Genomic DNA, 18,196 nt, shown 5'->3' on the forward strand with positions numbered 1-18,196 from the left:
GATGTCAGACACAGAGCCCAGATATGGCAATAAAACAGACTTTCTCAAACGACAGCCGGGACTCGCCTCACCACCTACCCTGTAGGGGCTGTGTGGGATGTTCACACCGCCCCAGACCACAGAAATGGTGTGCTTGATGGGCTTCACTGGGATGTACGAGCAGGCGTATGTGCCATCCATTCTGCTCTTCAGCTGTATGTCGATTGGCTGGCCTTCCCCATCCTGCAGAAGGGCCAAAATTGGGAACAGAGATGCCCTCACACTGCCTCTACCAAGTAGGCCACTGTGACCTCCCGAGACAGCCAAGGGGTTGGTTACCCGCTTAACCTGCGACACTTAGTAGAGCAGCTAGAGTGCCTCGTCCTCGCTCCACGATGACAACAGGTAACAAAATGCCACATCCTTTGTTGTTTTTTGAGACAGAGTCCCACCGTGTGGCTCAAGTGGGTCTCACACTGCTGGGCTCAAATGACTCTCCCACCTCGCCTCCCAAGGGATGGGACTCCAGGTGCATGCCACACACCCCACTTTATTTACTTTCAACTATTATGAGCCATGGCCCTCCACAAGAGCCACGGCCACTCAGTGCTTTTCACTTGCAATCCTTATACTCAAGTTCTTTGGACAATTACATTAGATAAACACATTTTCAACTCCTGACAAACCTCCCATGGTAATCTGAAACAAGTCTTCTCTCCACAGAATGCAAATGATCTATCAAGTTCGTGAAAACTGCCTCGCTTCTGTTAGTCTCCACCCTCACGTAACCTCATGAGACAGAATATATTCTTATTATTCCCAACAACACAGGGATGAGAATGAAAGCTGCGGATCAAATCCACTGACCAACCCACCATCCCACTTTTGATTTGACAACCCCAGAAACGTACCTGTGCGTATATCATTAAGGGAGCCTTTCCAGCATCTTTAGGGTCCACGACGAACTCAGCTGGGTTGTTCACAATGCACCCAGTTCTCTCCAAACCTGGCCCGTATGCTTGGACCTGGGGTAAAGGACCAATAATCATTCTCTTTCTGTGCAATATGAGAATAAAGCCCCCCATCTCAGACATGGCAAACCTTTCAGAGGCCAAGGGCCCAAGCTGCAACCCAAAACCCAGGTATTTATTATCACACAGTGCCAACACTACAATTAAACCTGCACTCTTGGCTGCGGGTATGGTGCTGGGATGACTTGGCTCGCAAGCCAACAGAGAGGGCTCTGTGTGCCCACTGTGGCACAAGTGCCATGACTTGCCACCACTCCCTATATGACAACTGGTATCCAAGGAACGGGGCAGGCTGGTTTCACAATATCCCTGTGAGGATGGTTATGGGAAACAAATCTTCAAGTAGGCTGTGACTTCAAAATGAATAGTACTGCGCTTGAGGCTATGGCTCAGTGGGAGAGTATTTGCCTAGCATACAAGGCCCTAGGAACAATCAGCAGCAGCCCTGCAAAGAAGAGGAGGGGAGAGGAGGGGGAAGGATGGAGAAGTAAAAGAAACGAAAAGAGAAAACAGTAAATCCCAGGCTCCCTGCCTTATTCTGAGCTGAGAGAAAAAAAAAAAAAAAAACTTCTAGTAAATGGGGAGAGACCTCTGACTCTGTCCAATTTCTATGTTCAGAACCTTTATCATGGAGACAACATCCAAAAATTTGCAGCTCCCAGACAGCAAAGGACTGATGGTTCGTCAAGGAATGACCTAAGGCCAAGCCCAAACTAACACCAGCCTCAAGACACCTGCCCAAGTGTTCCCCCAGCAATGCACATAGGATAAGGGGCCAACTCCAATCACTGGCCAGGCTGGCTCAGAGAGTGTGCTCATCAGCCTCCTAAGAACTTGAGGGAAAGCCCTCAGGAACACTTCCCCAACTTAGGAGAAGGGGAGCTGGAGGTGGGCAGTTGAGACAACCTTCATCTATGAGTATGTGGAAACTGTAACCACAAAAAAATGGCAAGACTGGAACAGGATGCTCTGGGTTACAGGAAAATAGCAGCTCCGGAGTCCCCTGCATAGGTCAGGCACGGTCACCACCTGTGTTGTCTCCATGTGACCTCAAATCTCCCCAGATGCTCTAGAAAGCAGATACTAGTACCCTGAGAACAGGCAGAGTGATAAGTTACTTGTCCAAGATTATAAAAGAGATCAGGGTACTATCCAGGCCAATGACTTTCCAAAGATCTAAAAGGATCTCTGCCATCTCTCAACTCTCAGGGGTTAGGGGAATGCGAGGGGTCAGGGAAGAGAGGAAAGAAACAGGTCAGGCTGGCTCACCAGATCTGGGTTGTAGTCTCCTGTGGCAGGGCGGATGAGGGCCATGTATGGGCTGTCTTTTATGTCTTCGTCGTCACACATGATGTGCACAGCATATTCTCCAGGCTCTTTGGGCCAGTATTTGACATCACACGATCCATCGTTCTGGTCGTCATACTCGATCTTTGCCTGGGAAGGGCCTTCAATGGCAAACCCTGTGGGGCAGGGTAGAAGGCCTCTGGTTATAATGTAGAAAGAGTCTGTTTTATCTTCACTACCAACTCATTCTTTCTTCTTCCTGAAAAGCTAAATATCAGCAAGAACTCTGAAATCTGTGCCTCCTTTTCCACAAAACCAAGGTCACTGAGAGATGGAAGGGACAGCATGGATTTACTTTTCTTTTTTACTCAAATGTCTATTGGCAACATGGCAATAGGTGCCAAAAGCTTTAAGCCAACACCTGCTCCTTGCCCTACCGAGCCCACTTCTGGGCCTTTACCTGAAGGAAATAACTGAGGATATGTACTCAGCAGTGTTTACGTAGCACAACTGTGGAAATAATTGGAGAACCCAACAAGAGAAATGCCCCTACAATGCAATTCCACGTATGCCATGGAAAGTGAAGGCATGCCCTGAATTCGACTCATGCATACAGATATAAAGACTTCCCCAAATAGTTTATGTGAAAATCCACATTTGTATGCGTATGGCAAAAAAGTCTGAAAGAATATACCAAAAGGTTAAATATTATCTCCAGACTAGAAGGTTATATCAAGATGTTCAATCCTTCTAATAAGGAACATTAAATGATTTCTTTTTTTTTCCCTCTCTCCTTTGCTTATTGCTTTATCTAAAACGGGGCCACTAAACTATAGTACAAGGGCCAAATCTGTCTTACTGCCTGTTTTAATAAATCAGATTTTACTGGAACATGGCCACATCCACTCATTCATACTTTTACCAGATGTGGTGGTGTACGCTTGTAATCCCAGCACCTGGGAGGCTGAATTGCTGAGAGTTCCAGGCCAGTGTGAGTTACATAAGGAGTTCAAGGCCAGCCTGAACTACACAGTGAGACCCTGTCTCAAAAACAAAAAAACATAAACAAAACCATATTTTTCTATGGCTGCGTTCAGGCTCCAATGATAGAATCACAAAATTATGACAGACAGGTTGAAAATATTTGCTATTTGGCCCTTTACAGGAAAAATTCCCTAAATCCTAATCTAAAATAATCATATATAAAATGATCAGATTTATATTTCAAATATATATTCAGTTTCACACCAAAGAAAATATTTACCTCCCAAGTTTTTTTTAATTACATAATAAGCTTGATTCAAAATTTACCAGCGCCTTTTCCCCTGATTAGTTATGTTTTACTGATTGTACTAGTAGAACTTTTTTTTTCAGTGCCAGACACCAAATTAATGGCTTCGCACATGTGAGGCAAGCACTCTACTACTGAGCTACATCCCAAACCCTTCTTATATTTTATTTTGAAGCAGATCTCAATAAGTCACCCAAGCTGCTCTTGAACTTGTGGATCCTCCTGCCTCAGCCTCCAGAGGCCCTGGGATTATAGGTATCCCCAAGTTTCAAATTTCAGGAAAATTCACTCATTCGTTAATCTAACCAAGGGTCAATCAACAATATTTGCCAAGTGCCTACTACGTCCCAAGCACTGTTTAGGTACCACGCGCCAACCAAGGGCCCCGCCACCAAGCACAAGTGCAGGGAAGAAGGCCAGAGGCTGGGGGCAGTGGGCAACTAGAAAGGTCATGGGGTTGGGTCTGTGGCTTTTCAGGCTGAAATACAGGACTTAATCCACTCTTCTAAAACAAATGTGTAGGTTTACTGACTCTTGCTGTGGAAAAAGAATACTTAGGACACGTCAGTAAAACAGACATCAGAAGGTGTAATAGAGATAGAGATTCCAGACACACTCAGAGTGGAGTGTGGGTGTGTAAAGACGCAAGAGCATGTTATACACTGGAGTGGGGCACAGGTAAAGGGGTGCCTTTAAGACAGGTAATCTACGCCAGGTGTGGTGGCGCATGGCTGTAACTCCAGCACTCAGAAGGCTGAGGCAGGAGGATCGCTGTGAGTTCCAGACCAGCCTGGGCTACATAGTGAGTTTCAGGTCAGTCTCAACTACATAGTGAGACCTGTCTCAAAAAAAAAAAAAAGACAGGTGGTGATGTAGGATGTGCACTTTTATTGTTGGTTATAGAGCAGGCTGTTTATCTGTGTTTGAAGTGGAGACATGCTGTTGTCAATGTAGCTAGCTGTGGTCTGGGGGTGGAGGAAGCGCAATTTGTAGAAGTAATTTACAGGTGAGAAGGACAGGCCCAGTGTCTGGAGTTCAAGACTTTAACGCTATGGGGGGGGGGGGGGTGTCAAAAGCCAGGTGGCCTCCAGAAAGCGAGGTGGGGAGCACTTGTCTTAAAGCTGCAGTTTTTCTTAAAAGTATTGTATAACCTTAAAATCTCAGGTGTCAGGATGGCCAAGTGGTCTAAGGTACCAGGTTCAAGCTTTTACAATCTGAATTTCTTTGTATCCTTTTTGAATTTTCTTTTTTTGATTTGTGGGGGGCCCTACTTCACCCCCTACACCACCCCAACTTTGGTCCCTTAGTTTTAAGGGTCTGAAGAAGGCTGAAGGTCTGACTAGAACTGTTTTAGGCTGAGCAGGGGCATCAATCCTGTCTAGCTAGGGACCAAATTCTCATTTTGACTGCTCTAAAAAAGACAGGGAACTAGTGGGGATTTTTTTTTAAATGGGGAATCAAACACAGAGCTTTGCACTTGCCAGGCAGACACTGTACTGCTGAGCTACAGCCCCTGCCCCATCATTTTTGATAGCCTAGTAAGAGGGCAAGGGCATATGAGACATTAGCCCAAAACAGCAATGGATTGTGTAACATAAAAGAATTTTAACGTATAGCATCATTGCCAAAGAAATGTAAACTTTTTTATCAGGTTGTGCTATAGAACCAAGACATTAGCCAGTTATTAAAGCTTATAGCATAATTTGACACAGTATCAATTTGTTATATAGAAGATATATTTGTAGAGCTATCAGGAATGTATCCATAACATTTAGTTTGGGTTTTTTTGGTGCTGGGGATCAAACTCAGGACCTTGTGCTTGCGAGGCAGGCGCAGTGCCACTGAGCTAAATACCCGGCCCAACATTTAGTTTTGATAATGAATAGGTTTCACCTTGTGCTGTTATTTAGTAGCAACATTAACATTTCAATTTCCTTGCCTCTTTTTCTACATAGTTTTTTTTTCGTTTTTGTTCCTACCTCAGAAGTGCAGGAGGAAAATGGCAGCTACTATTCCACAGAGGCACCCAGAGAAAGGCCTGTGAGGGTGGTCAGGAGGCTGAAGGCAGTGAGGCTGGGCGAGGCCCCAACACCCAGTGGACAGCAGGCCCAGGTGCCCCGAAACCCTCGGGCCTCGACAAGATGCTGGCCAGCTGCCTCCACTTACCCAGAGACCCCACTTCAGAGCCAATGGATTCTACCACGAAGTCAGCCGACCGCCCGACGATGCCGCCATGCAGACCAGGGCCCCAAGCTCGGACTTTCTGCATGCCTGCTTCAGGGCCAACCTGAACTTCAAAGGGGCTAGAAGGAAGGGAATGAGAAGCATTAAAGAACAGTAAAGATGAAGCTGCCTACAGCCATGAACAGCTAACACTCATTCTCTCCACTTACCTGATCCTTTCACCAAGTCCCAAACCCCAGGAAAGCCCTTCGTCCACACCGTCCCCTTACAGCCATTGTTATGTCAACAATATAAGAGGTCGCACTCAAGCCACACATACTGCGTGGCGCTATCCTGCACTCAGTGACCTTTGTGTGCAGGGTTCTCCAGACTGTGAGCCCCGGAAGTAAGGAAGTCCACGCGTCTCCATATCCTACTTACACTATTAGAAACCTCAGCTGAACAGGCTGTACCCTCATGTGTGAAAGAGTGTGCTTCAACTTTAAGGTGGGGAGCTTTTAAAAAGTGTGCTTAGATACTAAGAATCCTATACCTGATCCTCAGTTTTGCTTCTGAAGTTTCGGTTACATGCAACCAAATGTCTGGCATACGTGTCCTTTTCTTCACCTCTCACCACATAGGCACTGTATCATCACGTCACAGAAGAGTCACAGTACGATGCAGTATTTGCACAGACTATATTCATACAGCTTTTAGTATGTTGCTCTAATGCTATTCTATTATGAGTTACTGCTGTTAACCTTTTCCGGTCCCTATTTTATAAATTAAACTTTACTTTGCACACGTATGTATAAGAAGAAACATGGCCAATCTAGGCTTTAGCACTCTCCTTGACTTCAGGCATTCAATGCAGGTCCTAGAACACATGCCTCACGGATTTGGAGGGACTTCTGAAGTGGCCAAACATTTCTCAAGGCAAACTAAATGTATTCAGAATTTAAAGTTGCCCCCAGGAGAGCTAAAGAATACAGGAGTGCAGGGAGGAAATGCAACACCCAGAAGGCAAAGCTTTGGGTGGAATCCCTCGGTTCCTGACACCACTCACATAGATGGTTTTAATGTAAAACCATAGCAGATTGCGCCCCCCTGGCATCTGTAAAAGGGGGCATTCATTGAAAAAACAAGTACTTCGGTTTCTGTAAGGCTGTGTAGACAGATAGTGCATTTGCTCTCTATTACTGCGCCTTCTGGCTTCCTTGCCTCCCTCCAGCCCCAAACCACTAGCATTTGATTTAAAGCAAAGCAGCTGAAACCACAGCGACTTTCTGCTGCTTTTGAGAATAAGCCAAATGTCTGTGTGCTACTCTGAGAGGGGGGGAAAGAAAAGCTTTCAACAAAGCAGATCTCTTTTCCCTCCTGCAGACTGCAAAGCAGCAGCCTGTGAGCTGCCCTGAGCTGAGGCTGAGACTCACCTCTTCGGAATGTGGTGTCCCCCCCACGTGATGGCAATGCTGTACTTCCCCGGGGTGCTGGGGTAATACTCGAATGTGTAGACCCCATCCTGAAAGCCTTTCTGCTTCACCAACTCCTCCAGGCCTTCTGTGGGAAGAAAGCACACAATCATTCCAGCACAACCTGAGGCTCGCAGCAAAAGCCAACACAAAAGCACCCAGTAGGCAATGTCCACAACAAGCCACGCAGGAAAACTGAGCTGCCTGAGTGCGGGACCCCCAAAACCTGGAAGGGGACTCCAGGCTAAAAGCAGCCTCATCTCTTCCCCAAAGCGTGAGAAACGGAGGGATTGCTGGCTAAATGGCTGGAGACAGTACTCTGGGCCAGAGGGACCCTGAGGTCCTGGATCTGTGTAGAGATAAATCTAGTCACCCCTCAGTACTGCCCAAAAACCGTCGCCACCCTTCTCAGCCCCCCACAAAAACTGGGGGGGTACCCTTATGAGTATTTGGCTTCAGCCCACCAGCATAACTTTTACCACTGACACCGAACAACAGCAAGAAAGTCCTTCTGTGCTATCTACAACAGGACAAGTTTTAGATGCTACACCACAAACCCAGACCCGGCCATCAGGCAGAAACTTGCTTTATATTGAGCACTGAGGTCTGGCCAAGAAAGCTGTTGAATAAAGCAAGTCTCTAAAGTCAGGAAGAAATGCCTCCTTGGCTCCAATTACAACAAGCTGTGAGGGAAGACGGCCCCAAAGGAGCCTGGCCCGAGGTCTGGGCAGTCTAGAACTTCGGTTGCTTGCAGGGCACAGCCTGCCCCAAAACTTGGTGCTCTGTGATCCAATATTAACTTGGTGAAACTCAGAATCCTCCTGCCCCAGTCTGATGACAACAGAGAGGGCAGGAGCAGCCCCAGTGCAAGAAACTCAATTCCAGGTGCCACGGGACCCAGCACGGCTACACCTCCTACCAGAAATGCTGGACTGCTTCTCTGTTCTGGACTAGACACCTGTCTCCATGTCTGCTGTCTCCATCCCTAAAGCAGGGAGTGAGAACAGGCTGCTGGGTATAACCTGGCCTCCAGTAATGTCACTTACTTACAAAGAAAACCCCGTGGTAGGGAATTTTATTTTCTTCCTATAAGCACTGATCACAGTAATAAGAGTAGTAACTGACATAATTTCATAGTCAATAAAATGCAAACCTGTACTGGGGCAATCAATGGCTTCGGAGAATGTGCTTGAATTCCAGATCAGATGCCTACAAACTGCGTGACTTTGGAAAAGAACCTTCTACTCTGAGGTTAGGTCTCCATGAATAAAAAAATATACCACTATGGGTGTTGCTCCAACAGCAGCATTTCTCCAATTCCCTTACATGGCTGCTGCTTTTTTTTTACTCCCAGTGGTCTTAATGTAATGTAAGGATATCAAGCCACCTACTGTCCTTGCCCACTTCCTGGGCAGAGAGTACTAATCAATCACAGCTCTCTTCCCCGAAGAGTCCAGATAGCCTCAATTCTTTGTCACAGCTCTGCAGACAAACCAATCAGAACTGCTGATGGGATGAAATCCATACGCCATAACTGAAAAGTTAGTGAAAAATCACAACGGAGATAGGAATGAAAGGAGCACTTACTAGGACCCTTCACGGTTATGCTGAGATCCCCGCTTCCAGCAGCTTTGGTATCAACTCTGAAGTCTGCAGTCTCGCGGATTCGAACACCTTTGGGCTGCAGGCCTCGACCACTGGCCCGGCAGGCATTTGGATTGCAGGCTACAAGCAGAGTTTTAACATCAGTTCAAGCGTTCATTCTTACTCAAAGATGAGAAGCCAAGGTAACTTGGAGCCAATCGCCAAAAAAAAATATTTGCTCTGTACAGAGTATGCAGCAGTTGCCCGAGCCCAAGGTCCCATTCAGGGAGCACACCAGCTCGCGAACAAGAATAAAACATAACTCTGTCAGGCCCCACTACAGAAGAACCGGCAGTCACTGTGGCAATGGAGAGAGGAAAGCGTGGCGAAACCACACTACGCTCCTGGCTCAGCCTTCATCCTTTCATTGTGAGGAGGAGTCAAGACGACTGAGTGCTGGACATGACTCAAATCTCACTGCCACACTCAAGGGCCCAGTAATTGGGAAAATCAGACTTTTTCAAGTCTACTTGGAAAATGCAGGGCCTGAAAATGTCTACCTGGATTCCAAACCGTAGGTCAGTCATTTCTCAAGCTCTAATCACGGTTGTCTTCCACATGAACAGCCAGGCAAAACAACAGAGTGCTCAAGACAGACAGTCAAGCCTCACTTGGCCAAGGCAGACCAACCTTTCAGCACTAGCTGTCACAAGGTTCTCAGAATCTGGGAGGCTATGAAAGCAAGGAGCAGCAGGAAATGCCACTTCTGACTTGACCTCTAGGGCTATTTCAAAACCCTAAAGCTCTCACACTAAAAGCTCAAGACTAAGAGAGTTTCTAGCACTCTTTTCATGAAAGGTCCACACGGACCTCTGGTGTTAGTCAGAGGTTGATAAAAGACACCTTTGTGCCCTAGGAATTCTTTATCTAGCATGGGCAACCTTCTCGTTAAACAGAAATGGGAAATTCATGGGTTCAAAGTCCCCTCGTCTACTAGGTGGCTTTTTCTTTCCAAATCTCACTCTGCATATGTGGTGGACCTCTACACACGGGGGTTTATAGGCTCCAGAAGAGACTGCTGCACAGAAGGAAGGTAACTGTAACATCTGGCTGCTCCTCCCTGCAATGTCCACACTTCCCAAAGAGGCAGACAAACTTTCTTGGAATTAAGAGAGAATTTTAGATGGATCGTGAGTGGGCTAAGTTTATAGTGGCACTTTGACAAGTGACATTCGTTTTCCATTGTGACAGAGATAGAAAAGTTCTTTTAACCTCAAATCTTTATAGCAGGAGGTAGTAAATCAGAAGAAAGGGTCTATTAATTAAATACTGCACAGTGTAAGTGATAGATGGGGTGGATATGCCAGAAATGAGAAAAAAAAAAAAAAAAAAAAAACAGTACATGACTGAGAGCAGGTCAGGAAACACTAGAAAAATCAGGAAAGCTGGTCCAAAGTCCTTTTCTTCTCATGTCAAAAACAGTTTTGCTAGGGGCCAGGGATTTAGCTCAGTGGTGCCACCGCCTGCCTCGTGAGGTCCAGAGTTCGATTCCCGGTACCAAAAAAAAAAAGTTTTGCTTAGGAATATTTTAAAGGTTTTGTTTGTTTTTCCTTTGTCAAAGGGAGAAAGGTTGCTCGCACTAGAAATAAGTCACAACAGGATGATAGGACTTCCTCAGAGGGTTTAAATGTGTCCTAAAACACATACACACACTCATGGAAATTTTGAACATGTGTAACAGTCTCAACATCTGAAGGGTAAATGCTCAGCTTGTAGAAATACTGAACAGAGCTGAAGAGCAGGCAGGAAACTGTCAGATCTTCTATTATCTTGCAAAGCCTTCGATATATTTAAACTCAGTTAGATAGTGGGTATGGGGTCTGGCTGCACAAGTTGTAATAACACCCGTATTTCCTGAAGTCACAAAGGGCACAAAGAACCGGCAGAAACAAACACCCCACCCAACCAGCCCTTACCAAGCAAGAGCCTCTGGCCCAGTGCTCGCAACTAGGAAGCCAGCAGCTTCAGGTCCAGGCTGGCCCAGAGACAGGATTCGGAAGAGGAAGCCAAGTCTGCAGGCGCAGAGGTGCAGATGCGGAGGATAGAACAGGAAAGGCAAGTATGGGTTAGAAAAGTAGGCACAGTTGGAAAGAAAAAAAAAGGAGGGGAGCAACCAAGTCTGGAGAGGTCTAACATTAGAGAAAAACTTGTGTTCCTGGTGGACAACGGATTAGAAGAGCAGTTAAGGGCACAGTTAACAGAGACGGAGGTTCAGCTCTTACGGACCCCTCACGGCACTGACTGTGACACGCAGGTGGGATGACAGTTAGAGGCAGGGGTGCTAAGTGTCTGGCAGCCAGGGAAGGCTGAGCAGCGGAGGCTGGAGGCCACCTGCTGCACCAATCTCGGTGACAGAAGCTAGCTCCCCCGTATGCTTCTTTGGGGAGCTCACCCAGTACATGAGTTCATACCCTTCATGCCCTTCGGTTCTGTGTGACTTACGAAAAATACAGATTAAGTGTTCTTTATTCAAAATGCTTAGGACCAAAAACATGTCTCAGACTTCAGCTTTTAATCTAATTTTTCTTTTTGGGGGAGATATTAGAATGTCTGCACGGATTCTGATAGTTAAGCATACTCAATCCCAAAATATGAAATCTAAAATGCTCCACAATCTAAAGCTCTCTGTGCCCTAAAACACACACATACACGCATCACATCGGTGCTCAAAACACTTTAGATTTTGAAGCATCTCAGATTTCAGATTGGAATGCTCAACCTACTGTAGACTGGATCTAAAATGCCCCCCAAAAGCCCCTGTGTTGAAGGCTTTGTCCCTAGCCTGAGGCATTACTAGGAGGTAAGGGGCCTTTAGGAGGCGGGTCTTAGTAGGCAGAAGTTAAGGCCACTGGGGGTGGGTCCTGAAGGGATCCTAGCCCCGTCTCTTCCTCCCTTTGCTACCAGCTGCCATGAAGTGGGCGGTTCCTCTGTCATAATGTACTGTGCCAGGGCGGGTACAAACGCAACAGAGCCGAGTGCCCATGGGCTGAAACCACTAAAAGTGTGCGCCAAAATAAACCTTTCCTCCTCCTATTAATTTGATTATCTCAGGTATTCTGTCACAGCGCTTGGAAGCTAACAACCTGTGTTAGTATTAACAGCTTAACGAGAGAGTAATTCACTTCCTGCTGAAGAAACCCAGCACAAAAGGGATGGGGCAAGGTTGGTATTGGGCGAGACCACCTTGCGGCCTCGGTGCCCAGCTGCACAGTCTCCAAGCCAGAAGCACTCACCTTCCCCCACTTGCACAAGAAAGGGACTCTTGGGAATAGTGTCCCCAGCAAAGAACACCTTGACCGCGTGAGGGCCAGGCTGCACTGGTTTGTACACACATCGGTACACCTGGTTTCCTTTGTCTTCCACACACAACTCCACCGTGTTCTTCCCCTGGGGATCTTCCACTTCCACGACAATGTCACCCACACCAGCTCCTGGAAAGAGTGAGCATTCCATGAGTCCGAGCTCCCGCTCAGACAGCTCCCTGCCGAGCGGTGCAAAATACAGAGGGATTCAGAGGAGCTTGGGAAGGTCACGCGGAGACACTGACCACCATCCTCCTGGGGTGGTGGGGCTGGCACTGAACTTGTTCAGGTTCACATTCTCTATTTTCCAAATTATCTACACTGAAAAGAAGGTTAACAATCAAGTCACGGGGCTGGGGATTTGGCTCAACGGTTCCACCACCTGCCAAGCAAGCACGAGGGCCTGAGTTCAATCCCCAGTACCAAAAACAAAAAAACAAACAATCCAAGTCATATGTCTTAGACAGGCCATCCCCTCCCCCAACAGGGTCTCAGCATAGAACTTCTACTAGATGATTGAGCTGGGTGTGGTGGTGCACGCCTGTAATCCCAGCACTCAGGAGGCTGAGGCAGGAGGATCACTGTGAGTTCGAGACCGGCCTGGGCTACACAGTGAGTTCCAGGTCAGTCTCAACTACACAGTGAGACCCTGTCTCAAAAAAATCAAAAACAAAAACAAAAACAAACAAACAAAAAAACTTAACTTTCTGGGCCAGGGATTTAGCTCAGTGGTTCTACCACCTGCCTCGCAAGGTTCTGAGTTTGATCCCTGGTACAAAAAAAACCTCGCTTGCTTTGGAAAATTTAGTAAAGTCAGAAATATATACAGAAATTGATTACTAATCAATCATAGTCAAGCCTGATGATAAAACTTTTGAAAAGCTAGTTTTACAAAACAGAAACACATAATACACATTGGGAAAATTTGATTTTACGGTTTGTTCTCTTTAAAAGACAAGTCTTCAGCTGGATGTAGTGGCACACGCCTGTATTCCAGCACTATGGGAGGCTGAGGAAGGAAATCACAAGTTCAAATCTATCCCAGGCAAATAGCAACTTAGTAAGATACTGTCTCAAAATTTAAAAAAAAAACTTTAAAAGGGGGTTGGGTGCTGGGAATGTAGCAGACAGAAAGAAGGCCCTGGGTTCAGTTCCCAGTACCCGCTCCAAAAAAAGGCAAGCCTTCAAATCCTGAGGACTATTTATATTTCAGGTTCTAGAAGAAAGCTCAAAGTCCAATCGATGGAAGAAGACACAATACCTGCTGTGTAGATGTCAAAATAGGTGGACTTATTGGCAATGTTCCCTGCAGCTTCCAACCCTGGGCCTTTGGCAGTGACTTTACTGGCATCTCCTTGGGCCTTGTCAACATTCACTTCAAATGGGCTCTTGGAGATGTGCTGTCCTGCAAAGAGGACGGTGACCTAAGAGGTGACAGACAGGGGAGATGTAATCATTTCTCCGTGCCTAGCAAAATGACTATTAAGCCTTGTGCATCAATGATCTTTTTCTGCACGCTCGGTACCACGTACACAAAGACAGCTGGAATCAGAAGCCGGGAACCAGGTAAACAGCTTCGATGGGACGCCTACCTGGCCCCACCATGCAGCTGTGACTGTGTACCTTCTGCAAACTACAATACTTATAGCAGATACGCTTAGCCTTTTGAGCAGGAAAAGAGTAACTCTTCTAGTCAATCTCTAGACATGCGTCCATCGGAGGGCTGTACGTGCAGGGCTTCCGTCCTCCCAGAATATCATATGTGTTCCCAAGATTTCAAACTGATAGTCAAAGTATTTTTCAAAGGACCAAGATCATTCTTAGGTATATATATTTGAGACAAAGTACAATGATTTGCATCTAAAACTTGAGGCACACTTCTTATCTTTGAAATTTTTTCAAGAGAACTGGATTGAGTTTCATGTGAATCCATACTTGGCTTGAAAGAATAAATTACATCGTAAAATGCTCCTCTTTAAGACTGCTTTTTTCCAAATTCATAATTTTTTAAGTTAAAGAAGAATCTAAGTCCAGGGGGATTCATGAAACGCCCAAGGTGGTGAGTGAGTAGAGTCTACGTCTCTGACACTGGCCCTAATACACAGGGATTGGCCATCATATGCTGCTGTGGGCCTTCTTCGATGTAGGGGACACCCCTGGGTCACCCCACTTCCTCTAGAACAGGCTCTCAGCCCCTGCCCTACGGGCTACCTGCACACACCTGTGACCAGAATCATGGGATTGAGCCCGTGAGTCGAGGTACCACTGTCCTATCTCAAAGAGAACTCAAGACACAAAAGGCCTGGGGCTTGACCACTGTCACTTCCCCAGGGGCTCAGAGTCAGCACGTCCTTCCAACCTCTGGCTTCAATGCCAGCAGAGCCAGACCTCCAGACCACTTCAGAGGAGGACACCTAAGGAATTGCTAAGGACAGAGTCCAAAGTTTCATCTACTACACTCCAGAGATGCAGCTGCGACCACCAGCCACCAATATGGAGTCAGACAAAACTCAGGACTTTATAAGGAACCTGCTGGTGGAATTTAAACAGAGAAGCTAATGTCTGAAGTCTGACTCACGGGTTTTAAGTTTTCTACAATGGGAATGGATACTTTGAAAAGAAGATAACTTAAGAAAATCACTCTTTGAGGCTTGAGTAGAGCGCAGTGGTAGAGAGCTTGTCTAGTATATGAGAGGCCCAGAACTTGGGACAAAGAAGACCCCTCTTCTTCCCTTAGATCTCCCTCTTTTACAAATATCCGAATAAGCCAAGAGTGTCTAAGCCATGACTCATCTTACTTTGTGCAGCCCGGTGACCTTGGGCAGATACTCCACAGAGTATGTCTTGTTCTTGTCGCTGACAGGGGTGACCTGTGCCTAGAAAGGAAGGGGTGTAACAGAGAAGGTGTCAGGTGTGAGGAATGCTGTGTCAGCCAAGGTCCTGCAGCAACCAGCCAGGATGGGAACCCTGGAGGTTCTACTTCCTGCCTGCCCGTCCTGCAGAGGGTACAGGAAAGAAGCAGCCTGAACTCCCACAAACAAACCACCTGGCGCAAAGCACAAAGTCAGGACTGGCACTGTCCAGGGCAAGCACTCCGTGGATGACAGAGAACATTAGACTTAAACATTCATCGGCTGAGTAGTTATTCAAGGTCTACAAGAGACAGGTATATGGTGTACACAAATAATTCTGGCAGTTGGGAGGCCGTGGCAGGAGGATCACAAGTTGGAGCAAATTCAAGGCCAGCCTGAGCTACATAGTAACACTCTGTCTCTCAAGTGGGGAGAGAGTGCGTATGAAATGCAGTACGCAATGCATGCCATTGTAAGTACCAAAAACAAAATAATGAGCAAGCAAGGTGGGTACATGCCCTGCCTCAGAGGGAAAAACAAAAAATACAACAGTAAATTTAGCATTTTAAATTGTGTTAAGTATCAGGAATAAAATATGGTCAAAAGAAAATATAAGCAGGGCCAGGGATTTATTTAGCTCAGTGGTTCTGCCACCTGCCTCGCAAGTACAAGGTCCCGAGTTCGATCCCCAGTGCCAAAAAGAAAATATAAGCAAACAGAAAGGCCCTGAGGAAAGAGACAAAGAATGATCAGTGTGAGAAGAGATCAGGGCATGAACCACCCCACTAAGGCCTTTGCTAAAGCCAAAGTGAACTTTGCTTTATTCACCCTTGTGTCCTTCAGAATTAATTTATAGTGCATCTCAAGGCACAGCTCTCGGCAAGTTACTTTAACCACTAGAGGCTTCAGGGTCCAGCTGGTGCAGAACACGGTGGCTGCAGTCTAGACGGAAAGTGGAGGCTCCCTTGCAGGCCCTACCACAGACCCACAGCTCCAGGGGAAGGGTGTATCCTCCAACATACCTCTTCTTTGTTCCCTTCTGGGTCCTCGATAAACACCATCACCTCTCCCTGCCCGGCGCTGATGGTATCCACAGTGAACTTGGCTGGTTGCTTCACCATGTTTCCGGTGGGTTCAATCCCTGTCACAAGTATACAGGGCTCATTAGACGCTGGGCGAAGCTGTGGCACGAACTGTCACCGGCTGTGTCACGCAGAAGGCAGGGACAAACTGCCCAGCAGCACAACCAGACAGCTGCAGAGCCTTATTTTGTCTGTGTTATGTAAGCAGCATGCAGGTGTAAGAAATGATACCCTGGGCTGGGGACTTAGCTCATTGCGTGTCTGCCTGGCAAGTTCAAGATGCTGAGTTCAGTCTCCAGTGGGAGGGGACACACGACCTCCCTTTCCCTGGTTCTTCCAATGGTAACATCACGCAAAGCTACAGCACAATATTACAACCAGAGAGCAACGCAGTCAGGATGCAGAGCCTTCTTGGCCACCGAGATGCGTCACGCTGCCCTTTTAAAGTCTCACACTTCCCTTCCTCCGCACCCTTCTCTTGCTTCTGACAACCAGTAATTCATTCTCCATCTCTATAATCTTATCACAGCAAGAATGTTTATCAATGGAAGCACACATTATGCAATTGCATGGAATCTGTTTTTCTTTAAGGGTTCTCTGCAGACCTGACCAGGGTTGCTACTCATACCAATACTTGTTACTCTGGATGGGGGAAGCTCACAAGAAAGACAGGAGACAGGCAATTTCAGCCCGCTCTACCCTCGACTCCAGGGAGAGAGGGGATAGAGACTGAGTTGGTATCAATCACAGCTCATAAAAATCCCTGAAGTGTGGAGCTGAGCAGGCTTCTGGGTTGATGACCATGTGCCAGGAGGGCGGCTGGCCCCAACTCCACGGGGCCAGAATCTCCTGGGCCCAGGACCCTTTCTAACCACACCCAGGGGCCTCTTCCTCTGTGTCCCTTGTTATACAATAACTCTGTCAGCACATGTGTTCCCTGCGCTCTGTGAGCGACGCCAGCAATCAATGACAACTGAGAGCCCACTGGCCTTACCGCTGGGTCTGCAAGGGGGGCGTTCAGGACGGAGTCCTGACTAGGGGCGCCAGTTTGCTGTGAGAATTGACCACACTAAGATGCTCAGAATTCAAGGATCGGTCATTATGGAGAAAAACCAACACTTTGGTGGCCAGCAATGTGCAGCACCAAGAATAGCAGTAGGAAGAGAGTATTTTTCCTTTAGTTTTGCGTGAGAATACAGAAGGGCAAACAGTTTGTCTTACACAATAAGCCCACACTCCTCTGGGATAAATGTCAGGGAGCACAGGGATGGGTTGTACAGCAGTTACTTGGCTAATAGTTTTGTGGGGGTGTCGTTTCTTGTTTTAAAGAAACTGCCACACTGTGCTCCAGGGTGGCTATGCCACTTTAAAGTTCCACCAGCAACGGGGGAGTAGTCCAGGCCCACTCCGTTGCTGTCACTAATTTTTATTTTTTTAGGCACTCTGATCGGGTATAGTGACTTTAGCATTTCTCTGATGCCTAATGGTACTGAACATCATCCCATATATGCCTCTCTGCGTTGGTTTATTCTCTTAGGTAAAATTGTGTTTTGCCGATTTTCTCATCAGATTTGTTTTTCAACTACTGAATTTTGCTAATTCCTTGGATGTCCCAGACGCTATGTGGACTGCAAGTATTTTCTCCCGGCCTTTAGCTTGACTTTTTATCTTTGCAACCATAAAAAGTTTTGGGATGTTTTTAAAGGTTTTTAAATACAAAACCAGCTGGGCATGGTGGCGCATGCCTGTAATCCCTGCACTCAGGAGGCTGAGGCAGAAGGATCCCTGTGAGTTCGAGACCAGCCTGGGCTACATAGTGAGTTCCAAGTGAGTCTCAACTGCATAGTGAGACCCTGTCTCAAAAAACAAAAAAAAAAAAAAAAAAATCAAATGCAAAACCAGCCCCAGGCTCCCAGTTCTGCGTGACATGACGTCCAGGTGGCCTGCAGGGCAGGAATGTGGGTGTGCTGCCCAACAGTGGGTTGTTCCTTTCACCAGGAAAAGCCCAGCTCTCCTCTGCTGTGCCAAGTATGCGGGACACAGATTCCCTTTTCAAGTTTTAAAAGTTTATGATTTAGGACCAGGGATTCAGC

General features: G+C 46.8%; 1 protein-coding gene across 5 annotated transcripts in view; it reads right to left on the minus strand.

Moving 5' to 3' along the window:
- The window catches only part of Flnb (filamin B), a 96,325-nt gene that overhangs the window by 50,924 nt on the left and 27,205 nt on the right, over nucleotides 1-18,196 (minus strand). For all 5 annotated transcript variants that reach the window (XM_010612759.3, XM_010612758.2, XM_010612756.2 and 2 more), the window contains exons 5-14: nucleotides 16,044-16,162; nucleotides 14,968-15,045; nucleotides 13,431-13,593; nucleotides 12,101-12,298; nucleotides 8,811-8,948; nucleotides 7,185-7,311; nucleotides 5,755-5,891; nucleotides 2,280-2,473; nucleotides 891-1,004; nucleotides 79-222 (exon numbers count right to left, since the gene is read on the minus strand). In XM_010612759.3, coding sequence (XP_010611061.1) covers nucleotides 79-222; nucleotides 891-1,004; nucleotides 2,280-2,473; nucleotides 5,755-5,891; nucleotides 7,185-7,311; nucleotides 8,811-8,948; nucleotides 12,101-12,298; nucleotides 13,431-13,593; nucleotides 14,968-15,045; nucleotides 16,044-16,162 — 1,412 coding nt within the window. The remainder of the gene's footprint in view (nucleotides 1-78; nucleotides 223-890; nucleotides 1,005-2,279; nucleotides 2,474-5,754; nucleotides 5,892-7,184; nucleotides 7,312-8,810; nucleotides 8,949-12,100; nucleotides 12,299-13,430; nucleotides 13,594-14,967; nucleotides 15,046-16,043; nucleotides 16,163-18,196) is intronic.

The sequence above is a fragment of the Fukomys damarensis genome, unplaced genomic scaffold, assembly GCF_012274545.1.
Source record: "Fukomys damarensis isolate Sample0158 unplaced genomic scaffold, DMR_v1.0_HiC HiC_scaffold_28, whole genome shotgun sequence".
NCBI lineage: Eukaryota > Metazoa > Chordata > Mammalia > Rodentia > Bathyergidae > Fukomys > Fukomys damarensis.